This window comes from Physeter macrocephalus, chromosome 11 (genome assembly GCF_002837175.3).
Source record: "Physeter macrocephalus isolate SW-GA chromosome 11, ASM283717v5, whole genome shotgun sequence".
NCBI classification, from domain to species: Eukaryota; Metazoa; Chordata; class Mammalia; order Artiodactyla; family Physeteridae; genus Physeter; species Physeter macrocephalus.
The window spans coordinates 21,511,458-21,523,140 of record NC_041224.1 but is presented as its reverse complement, the minus strand read 5'-3'; the positions used below and the strand labels follow the sequence as shown (position 1 = coordinate 21,523,140).

The 11,683-nt window shown below is 36.2% G+C and overlaps 1 protein-coding gene across 2 annotated transcripts in view; it reads left to right on the top strand.

Moving 5' to 3' along the window:
• Positions 1-370: 370 nt before the first annotated feature.
• ARL5B (ARF like GTPase 5B) overlaps positions 371-11,683 on the top strand; it is a 40,121-nt gene continuing 28,808 nt past the window's right edge. For both annotated transcript variants that reach the window (XR_003681760.2, XM_007112904.3), the window contains exon 1: positions 371-675. Coding sequence is in view for 1 of the 2 variants with exons in the window: in XM_007112904.3 (XP_007112966.1) it covers positions 627-675 (49 nt within the window). In the remaining variant the exon portion in view is untranslated. The remainder of the gene's footprint in view (positions 676-11,683) is intronic.

Here is an 11,683-nt window from a genome sequence, read left to right as displayed (position 1 = left end):
CTGTGCAGCAAACGGCGGCTACTCAGAGTAACTGCAGTCTGTCTCCAGGTTTAGGGGCCAAGGATGCACCTGCTAGACAGCAGAAACTCAAGAAAGGGAACCAGTCACCGCTTCTAAACAGGAGGACAAGGGAAGAAATGCTCACCCAGGGAAACTCCGCTACTCCCACGCACAACCCCACCTTCCACCCCTCTGGCAGCTCGGAGCCCGCCCACCGGAAGTAAAGCTGAGTTAACGCCACTTCGAAGGAGTGGGCTGACGTAAGCGCGCCGACTTCCGGCCCCGTCCTTCCGGAGATGGGTGGTCCTGGGATAGGGAGGGGAGGCGGAGCGGAGGCGGGGCTTGGGGCTGGTTGAGGCTCTGGTGGGTAGGTGGGTTCAGACCGAAGGGACTACGGGTCGGCGTTGGGCTCAGTGGACTCGAACAAAGGACTCTCGGGCAGGGACTCGGCACGGCGTTTTCTGACGGGTAGCTGAGCGGCCGATCGCGGCTTCTCCGCCAACCAGTGCTGTCGCCGCGTGGTCCCAGTCGGCTTCTCCTTGGTTCCCCACGGCCAGCGCCGCGGTGGGGGGCCCGGCGCAGCGGCACCTGCTGCTGAGGGAACCCCGTGGCCCGCCCAGGTGCTCATGATGGGGCTGATCTTCGCTAAACTGTGGAGCCTCTTCTGTAACCAAGGTGAGAAGGATGGAGCTGCGCAACGGCTCGAATCCGAGGCAGAGGGTCTAGCCGCCGAAGGGGACAGCCGAGGGGAGACAGGTTTCTAGGTGGACACAAACGTTCTGAGACTCAGAGAAGTGACTTAGTCGAGGAGGTGGATAGAAACTCACTATTTTAGGCTGGAAGAAGGTGCAACGTGATGGTTGGGAGAAATGGAATGTCAGGAGAGGGGGCATTTGGTGTCCCTGGACCCAAACCAAGAATTTGGGGATTTTAGCGAAGGAAAGCGGAAAGCACCTATTGATACCCGGAGGCACTTGGAGGGCCTTTTCCTTCGCTATTAAGCATCCTAAGTCTTGCCCCAGGATAAGTGTCCACCCAGAAAGCAATCAACTTTTTTTTTTTTAATTACTAATGCTGCTTTGTTTTGCGCCCTGCTCTTTAAGCCAGTGCGCCTTCACGTTCTCTCTGATTTCGCCTGCTCTCCAGGACTCGGGAATGAGTTGTCCTATTGAGATACACCGGTTTCTGGAAATCTTCGTCCTAAACCCTTTATTCCTTTCTTCGATGTTGGAAAACGAAATGCTTTTGGTTCTATGTAGGATATTGCGTATCCGTAATTAGTCTATAACTGGTTCTGAGACGTCTAAAAGTTGCAAGTCCAAAGGGCCAAGAAGTTGTAAAACCTGTTCTGAGTCAGAGTGAATGAGATGTGATGGCTTCTGAAGAGAGAAAATACCCAGACAAAAAGGGCCGGGAATAGGTAAAGTTTTAAGCATTCTTTTAACGGAGTGTTTCCTCAGTAACTGAAACCAGTTTTAAAACTCAAATAGTTTCATTTTGCATTTAATACCCGGGCGTAATAAAAGCCAGTGTTTTATGATGATACCAATTTGTTACTGCTAATGCGGTATTTTTTCTCTGGATTTAAGAAGTAATGAACAGAAGGAAATGGTTTTAGTCACTTGTTCCGTAGGTTGGTAAGAATAATAAAATAGCCTTTTTCAAGGTTACAAGTTAATAAAGATAGATATATGCATACTCATATACACGTATACAAATATACGTGTGTGTATAAACGAAATTACTGCAGATAGCACTTATCAAGTGATTTCAAAGTGGCCAGAGTTTAACTCCATATAGATATTATCCATAAATTTAATACATTTTTTCAGTTTATATTTTCTAATCCTTGTTACATGAATTTACTATGTAAAGCAGCTTTTTAAGACATGTTTAAAAGTATAAAGATTAATAATCAACTGCTTATCTTTTCCCATAGTTTAAGAAATAAAACATTACCAAAGTCGTTGGTTCTCCCTGTGTAACTTGTCCCATTCCCTTTTCTCTCCTCTCTGTTTTATTACTGTTGTTTATCTTTTTGTTTTTGTTTTTTTTTTTTTAGACTTTCTTAATCAGACTAGAAGGGAATGAAGGATGTAGAGGGAAAATTTGGCAGATGATGAAAGACATTCATGGGCTACTTTTGTAGTCACATAATTGTTTAGTCCTCTTAAATCCCCATTACTGTTTAAAATTTTTCTTTCCCTTTAACTTCCTTGTTGAAAATTTAGAACTACATAGTGGTTATTCTGTCATTTTATTCCCATTTCTTCATGCAACTAACATTTAGTCACAGGCCATAACCCAGTCATCAGTTAGGCCTAGGTGAGGCAAAGGTTAAAATACAGAAAAGTTACATAGTTACTTTCTCTCAAAGTACTCAAGAATCAGTAAATGAGACAGATTGGGGAAAAAAAGATGCGGCATGGTAAATTATTTCACAGGTATGTATAAAAGCATGGTGATGGTCAACAAGAAGGAAGTGATTAATTTTTTCTCAGGTGGTTCCTGGAAGACTTTACAAAAAAAGGTATACTTGGACTTGAGCGATACGTAGGTGTTTACAAGGCATGCTATGTTATTTTAAGCAGAAGGACTAATACGCAAATGGGAGAGGAATGAAATAGTTTGGTGCATTGAGGGAAGCTAAAATAGTTTAGTTTGGCTGTATTTTAGTTTGCCTTGTGGGGGAGTTAGAGGAGATGAGGTTGGAGAGGTAGCTAGGAGAACCAGATCACAGAGGGCCTTGTGTGTAGACTAAGACGTTGAACTGCAAGCCATGGGAGCCGAGCCATTAGAGTTTGGTCATGTATGTTGTTTTTAAAGCAGGGGAATAATGTGATCAGATTGATACTTTAGTCCTGTATTTTTAATTTCTATATGTATCACATGACAATCTCAGCATTTTCCATTTTTTACCACTGTGACACATCTAATCCAGTGATACATCACTCAGTCTTGGTCGCATAGTATGCCCAATGCCCCACCTCAGATCAGTTAAATCAGAATGGGGTGGAGCGCCCTGGGCATCAATGCCAAGATGACTCAAATGTACAGGCAGAGTTGACGACAGCTTATATTACCTTAAATACTCCTTTCCCTTATCTTTCTTCCAACATATTTTCCCTGTAGTATTTTAGAGCACCAAGCATCTTTTCATAAATTTGATACCTTTCTGGGAATAAGTATACTAAAAGCATGTATCGTCTAAATAAAGCTGTTACAAACTACGTTCTTAGTCTCTGTGATTTTGTATTGCTTGATTTTAAGCTAGAAGACTGATTACTTCAATGCACTTATCAATTGAAGGAAATAATTTCAAATCTGATTATCTTTGCAGACATTATTGTATATATCTTTGTGTTTGTGTATGTATGTTGTACAGGCATACCTCAGAGATACTGTGGGTTCGGTTCCAGACTACCAAAATAAAGTGAATATTGCAATAAAGCAAGTCACACAATTTCTTTTGGTTTCCCAGTGCATATAAACGTTATGTTTAGGCTATACTGCAGTCTATTAAATGTGCAATAGCATTATGTCTAAAAAACAATGTACATATCTTAATTTTAAAATACTTTATTGCTAAAAATTGCTAACTGTCATCTGATAGCGCAGGGTTGCCACAAACCGTCAATTTGTAAAAAACGAAATATCTGCGAAGTGCAATAAAATGAGGTTATGCCTATATAAAATACATACGTGTATATCTATCTTTAGATTCACCTCAGAAGTTGACCGTTCCTTTTTTTTAAACTTCTTTTTAAACTTTCATAGACCTTGGTCTTTTTCTGTCCATTATTTCTTGTTATATCCAGAATTAAGAATGAATGGAATATGATTTTAATTGTAGTTCATTTTCAGAACCAAAAACAATGACATTTTAACTTAATTTCATTATCTCATCATTTCTTTCTCATTGGTGAATTTCATGGTATCATTTTGCGCACTGATTTCCAATTTGTATGTCATCGTTATTGTTCTTCACTTCTGATGGCTTACATCTGATGTCTCCTGTTAGTATTCTGCTCTTAATTGTTCTTTTTGCTAGTTTCAAACACACCAAACTTAAACTTACCACCGTCTGCTCCCTGTTTTCCAGAACCCGCTTTATTCATGCCTTCAAATGGTTCAGACTTCTGATCAAATGTCACTCCTCAGAGAGCGCTTTCCTTCCCTGACTACTCTTACCTCCCCAACATTCAGTCTCTATGTCTTAACCCTTTGTTTTTCTGAGTAACGTTTATCACTACCTGTAATCATATGATAAGTTTATTTATTTACTTGTTGTCTGTTTCAATAGAAATAAACTCCTTGAGGCATGAACTTTGTCTTATTCGCTGTTGTATCCTCAATACAAAAGCTTTTGTTCAATTGTTTGTTTTGTTTTTCGAACATAAAAATTTTATATCCAAGTAACACATACATATTCTTTTTAAAAAGTTATATAATGCTAAAGTCTGAAAATGATGTGTGTTCATTAGATCTCTTTAATCTCTTAACTTTTTTTCCCAGCATATACTTCCACATTTCTGGATAATATACGTATGTGGAAATTTTAAACATTGTAATTTTTTTTTTTAAGACTTGAGATATAATCAACATATAACATTATATTTGTTATAGTATTTTGGCTTAATCCACACTCTATCTTTTCATTTTTGTGACTACAAAGTTTTGTTACTACTGAGCCACAATGTGCTGTTAATTATGTTTCCCTTTTTTCTACAGCTTTTCCCCCCCTAGAGTAAATAATCATATCTCATTGCCTTAGTTTTCTTTGTACATTTGGCTAAGTCATTTCGTGCCATCCAAAAGCTCTCTGTACAGTTTACACACATCACACCTATCAGATGATTTATCCTTCCTACCCGCCCCCTCAGTATTCCATCCTGCTCCAAATTGGACCTGTTTTTCCTATGTGCCTGCCATACAGCTGTTCTAAACTTGTCTTTGCTATCATTCTAGGAATTTCCTTTGCTTTTCTGTTTTATTAGAACTTATGTTTTTCTTGCTTTACTCTTTGATGAAGTACATCCTTCAGAAATTTCCTGCAGAGTTGCCCAGAGTGGTCATTTTTTTTGTGATTCCAAATATCTGAAGATATATTGGTCTGTCCTCACTTTTGATTTATAATTGGGCTGGATATAGTTAAGTTGAAAACGTTTCTTTCAGAATTTTGAAGGTACTGTCATTGTCCTCCAGCTTCCAGTGTTGTTGTTAAGACCAGTATCATTCTTTTCAGATTTTTCCCTCTCTTTGTAGTAGATATTAGAATTTTCCATTTATCCCTGGTATTTTTAAATTTGAAAGAGGTGTGCCTTGTTGTGTCTTCATTCATTGGACCTTTTCAACACAAAGTTGCACCTTTTTCCATTGTAGGAATTCTTTCCTTCCTTCATCCCTCCCTCCCTCCCTCCCTCCCTTCCTTCCTTCCTTTTTTAAATTTAGGATTTCTTCCTCTACTTTTCTGGAAATGTTATTGGTCATACGGCACAAAATTGATTATCAATTTATCCTTTTCCATTTTTCTGGCTCTTTTTTTTTGAGTTCTGGGATATTTCCTTTGTCTTCCAATCCTATTGACTATTTTCAGCTATCATAATTCTAATTTATAAAAACTTTTTATTTGCTAAATTTTTTTATTCTTGTGGCATTGCTTCATAATGCTATGTCTTTCAAGTGTCTTAGTTTTTTTTTTCTGTTTCTATTTATTTTTATATTAGCCCTTCACACTGGAAGCTTTCCCCATAGATCTGTTATAAGTAATTCCATGCATGATTACACCACAGTTGTCTATTCATTTGCATCTTGATGAGTTATAATACTGTGAAACTGTTAGATTGTTTTCTAAAGTGGTTATACCATTTTTATACTTTCACCAGCAACATGTGAGGCTTTGTTGCCAGTATTTTACTTTTAGCTATTCTGCTGGATGTGTACTGTTATTATCTCATTTTGGTTTTAATTTGCATTTCTGTGATGATTTTTGGGTGTTAAACACTTCTTCATGTGCTAATTGGCCATTTGTATATCTTCCTTTGCAAAATGTTCAAATCCTTTGCCAGTTTTTTTTGCGGGGGGGGGGTCAAAAAAGTTGTTCTTTATAATTATTTCTATCCCGGAATTGAGTCTTTTGTCAGATATGTTTTGTGAATATACCCCCATCCCCACCCCCAGCCTGTGGCTTCCCTGTTCATTTTATTAATGGCGATTTTTGCTGAGTGGAAGTTTTTAGTTTTGGTGAAGTCTTAATATCTCTATATATTATTATTTTTTTAATGGCTGTTACTTTCTGTGTCCTGTTCCTTTCATCGAGAAGCTTTAGCTTTCATGCTTAGGTCTGTGAGCCATCTCAAATTATTTTGAGGTTATGATGTGAATAGGGGTTGGGCTTCATTATTTTTTTACATGGGTATCTGCTTGTCCCAGTATAATTTACTGAAGACTTTTCTTTACCAGTGAATTACTTTGGAGTCTTTGTTGAAACTCAGATGATTCTTATCTCTAGACTTTCTCTTCTCTTGCAGTGACTTCACGGTAAATTTTAAAGGTGGTGTCAGTCCCATCTTTGTTTTGTTAAATCTTTTCAGAGAAAAGATTTTAATTTTCTCTATTGTTTCTCTGTCTTCTAATTTACTAATTCTTGTTGTTTATTTCCTTCCATCTGCTTACTTTGAGTTTGCTTTACTCCCCTCCCCCCACCTTCTTAAGGGTTAGCTGGGTGTCATTGCTTTTCTTTCTTTTTCCTTTCATATATAAACATCATTGTTTTTGTTTCTTTTTCCTTTCATATATAAACAGCTGTAAATGTTCCTCTTAAGTACTGCCTTCCTTTATTCCATAGATTTTAATATATTGTATTTCATTCAGTTGGAAACATTTTTTAAATTTTTTCTTTTTAATTTCTTCTTTGAACTATGGCTTATTTATGAGTGTTGTTATAGTTTCCACATATTTGTTTTTCTTGATAGATTATTTTTGGTTCCAAATTTAATTCCATTGTGGTCAGAAACATGCTCTGTAAGCTTTCCTTTTTTTTTCCCCCCAAATTTATTAAGACTTTCTATAGTTCATCTAAATGGTCTGTTTTGGTGCATATACCATTTGTGCTTGAAAAGAATGTGCATTCTGCATTTGTCTGCAGTGTTCTATAAATGTTTATTAGGTTAAGGTGGTTCTTAATTTTGTTTAGATATTTTATATCTTTATGTGTATCTCTTATAGAGAGCATATGTTGGGATCTTGTTTATTTTGTGTAGTGTGAAATTCTCTCCCTTTTAATTGGAATGTTTATCCAGTTTATTAGTGTGCTTAGATTTTTGGCATGGTGAAATGTTAAGGTATACTGTTTTATCATTTGTTTTCTGTTTGTCCCATCTGTGTTTGTTTTGTTATTACTCTATTCTTCCTTTCCCACTTTCTTTTGGGTTGACTGTTAATTTTTTTAAGAATTCTATTTTAATTTATTTATTGACTTTTTAAGCAATTCCTCTTCACATTATTTTTATGGTTCTTCTAGGGATTGCAACATGCTTTCTTACCTTTTTGCAGTCTACTCAGAGTTAATAATGTAACACTTGTAAAGTGTAAGAACCTTGAAACTGTATATGTAATTGCATACTCTCCTCCCTTGTTTATAACCATACAGCTTACATGTTATTTGTATTGTATCTACATATGTTATAAACTGCACAATACAGTGTTATAATTTTTACCATAGACAATCACATGTTCTTTAACGTTTTAAGAGAGGGTAAAATTTTCTTTTATATTTACCCACATTACTATTTTTCATGTTTTGAATTTCCATCTTGTGGATTTCCTTTCAAGGTGAAGAACTCTACCATTTTTGTAGTGTGGTTTTGCAGGTAAATGAATTCTCTTAGTTTTCTTTTATCTGAAAATGTCTTTTTTTCCCTTCATTCCTGAAGTGTATTTTTGCTGAAAATAGCATCTTGGGTTGATTTTTTTTTTTTTTTTTTTAAACTTCATAGGCCTGTAATTTCTTTATCTGTAAAATATGCAAGGTGGCCCAGGTCAGTAGTTTTGTGCATTTTTGGAGACCTGGGTTCCTCAAAGTTGCCATATAGGTAACACATTTGTTGATGAAGAAGTGGGAGACAAGGAGTAGATCTCACATTCTGCAGTCTCTTCTAAGCTATGATATTTTATGATTCTATAATTAGTATAATATAAGACAGAGTTTTTTATAGCTCTCCTTTTTCTTTCTTTTTGTTCTCTCCAAGAGGCAGACTGCTCCTCCTTGCTGTCCAGGCCTTCAGGGCTCAGATTGTGACATCGTATCCTCTGACATTTTACTACCTACTTGTTGCAAGAATGCAAACTTATTTTCTGTAAATGCAATATTTCAAATTTTAAGTCACCAGATTTGGCATAGGGCATTTTTAATTGTTTAGTTATATAGTTGTTTACATACTCTGTGTTCACATAGGGCTTGTTCTCATTATATAACAATTTTAGTGCAGGTATTATGTATCTAGAAGGTAGCAATCCCTATTTCATGACATTTGGGTGGCTATCTTATATCTCAAAATTAAAAGTTAGTCATTTTATCATACATTTTAACAATATCCAGTTTTAACATGATAAAATAAATGTTAACATCTTATTTCACAGTTTATTAACACTGCCAATATTTAGTGCTTCTCTAATGCTTTTCTTATGTTAGTCTGTTTTCATTGTTTAGTATTCTGTACTAAAACTAAAAATTCTATTTGTTTGGTATCTGTACTAAAACTACAAACTGAGTTTATAAAAAAAAATTTTTTAATTGGGTAAAGGGAGAAACTTTTTTTTCTTATTTTTTTCTTCTACTTATTTTTTTTGAAGTTCCTTTTTCATCATTTTTCTTGTTAGCCATTTAACCTGTATTTGTCTACAAGCAAGTGAGCTTACTAATTTGCTTTGAAGCTTCATCCTGTAAAGGCATGTCTTTATGCCTTCCCTAAAAAAAGAAAAGAAAAGTAAAGCCAGCTTTTAAGGAAATCCAAGAGAATAAACACCAAAGCCAAGCCAATAGAGAAACTTATGTGTAAACACTTGGTCAAAATTAAACAAAAGCTGTGTGATGGGACCTTTTCCTTCATTTGATGTAAATAAACTTGCTTTGTGTTGGGCTCTGGAGATGCATCTTTAGTAACACTGGTAATACTCTTCTCACACCTTTGTTATGAGGAGAGGTGCAGCTTGGTCTCCTGGAAGAGATTTTGTGAAATAAGATGCCCAAAGTGCCCATCTCGTGGTGTGCAGACACACTTTTAAAACATTTGGATTCCTTATAACTCTGATTCTTATGGTAATGCTTAACCCAAAATTATTTAGCTATCCACAAATCATCTTAAATTGTACATACCCCGTCCCCAACACACACATTCCTACCCCTAAGCATGGTCAGCCTATTACTCTAACATCATATTTTTTAAAATAATGCTATTGGAAAACATTGGGGAAAAGTAAATATTCTATAATTACATTTGTGAAGTCCATTCTAAATAAAGAATTTAGTATTATCCATGTTATAGTTTTCCCTCTTTAAGGTTAACTGAGAAATAACTGTTTCAATCGATCAACTAAATATTTTGTTTTCATGGAGAGTAATTTGAAGAGTTGGAAGTTAAGAATATATGGCTTAGATATACATATCGAGGAGCAGTTGAAGTTGTAAAAGTATACAATTGTATAATTTTCTCCTCATAACTTTAGAAATTTCAATTTTAGTAAAATGGAAATCTCTGCTTCCTGCTCTGTAAATAAAAATGATGTTAAAACGTTTCATGTTCTTCTCAGTGGCAGCAATTCACAATCTGACCTTTGGCATAAAGCCATTCTCACCTTAATTTGAGAGTGACTTGAACCATAACTGATATATTTTGAAAGTTTTTTCTTTAACCTATTAGATAAATACATAATAAAACCATCTTTCCATATCTGCTTTAGTTAATTATGACAGGCAAAAGAAATTGTTTTTATCAAAGCTACTCTATAGGAAATCACTCTTGACCGTTACATAGCTTAGTTGATCTTTTGTGTTTCAGTACATAAAATAAGATTTGTATATGGCCTGTTGATTATGCCCAACCAGAAAGACAGCAGTACAGAACAAGCACCCCTGTGTCATGTTTTTCAAGCATGAGGGCCCCCTTTTAACATCAAGTAATATGCACTACTGTGTGATCATAGTTATGCTTTTGGTATGTATTGATGTGAACATTTGATAGAGCACTGTGATTCAATAACACCTTCAAGAAACTTTATACTTGATTAATCTAGACACCACTTGGGGACATTTAAAGCAACATATTAATTTTATTTTCAATAAAAGGAGAATATGTGTCACTTTCCATATTTTTCTCATTGTTCCTTGAATAGGTAAAAACTTTACTAACATTTGTGAACTGAATGAAGTCTTTGGTCACTGACATACTCAAGCAGCAGCTAAGTACAACAGAGGCATTTGAAAAAAGAAGGAAGAATTACAATTGTGCATAGAGTACAAACAGCTTTTATTTTGTACTTGGTTTTTTAGTAAATGCTCTTTGAACTTGATTTTACTCTTATTGTATAGAAAATGTTAAAGACGTTTTTCAAAGAAAAGATTTAAAATAAACTTCTGGTTATTTCATGCTTTTAAGCGCTTAGCTGTTCCTTTACTGTTACTTTTTTATATAAACTCAATTTTAACATCAGAAGATAGGTCTCAGTTTACCTGAAGGATAGGTATACATACCTTCATCATAAGACAGAGTTGAAATTTTGTGTGTTGTCTTAATTCCTAGACTTGCCTATCAATGAGGAGGAAAAGTCACCTTAAAAAACTTAAGTTAATCAAACATTTGAAACTTTAATGAAATTCATACTCTATCTACATTCAGGGTTTGTCATTCCTGACTTAGTTTAAACTGGGACCAGTCTTTCAAAATGATGCATTATTTATGACTTTTACCATCACAGGCCTTCAGTACTGTGATCATCATTATAATACAAATGTGAAGCCAGGGGCAGGCATGTTTGAAAATGGCCCTGGTGTTCACTTGAGTTAACAATGATGGTACTATCTGGTACTATCTTTCCATTCTCTCCTCCCAGCAGGAGTATCTGCACCCAGGTTGAGATTACCTTTATACTAGTGACTTCCTTCTCAAGCCGCTGGGACCACGTGGTCTCCAGATCGTGGGTAGGTGGAGTTTCCAGCTGTCACCAAAATTTCACCAAAATTTCGAATGTTTGTTCCTCCACTGGTAAGAGTGCTCTCATTCTTACACTGTAAGGGACAGAAACAGGGCAACACTTCGATTGGCTCCATTAGAAATCAGGGGATACAAATCAAAAGTCAGAAAGAGAGAATGATAGTTATAACAAGCAAACAAGTTTTATTTCTTTTTTTACAAAGTAGCTCCTGCCATAGTGAAAATAGCTCTTCCAGAGGACCATGTCATTTGTCCTGCATTAATATAGACAGTGCCTACAGCATGCAGGTCATGAGAAGATAGAAAGATGGTTTGTCATATAAGAACTTGTCTGTGAACTATGGCTCCTCTTTTTTTTTTTTTTTTTTTTTTTGCGGTACGCGGGCCTCTCACTGCTGTGGCCTCTCCCGTTGCGGAGCACAGGCTCCGGACGCACAGGCTCAGCGGCCATGGCTCACGGGCCCAGCCGCTCC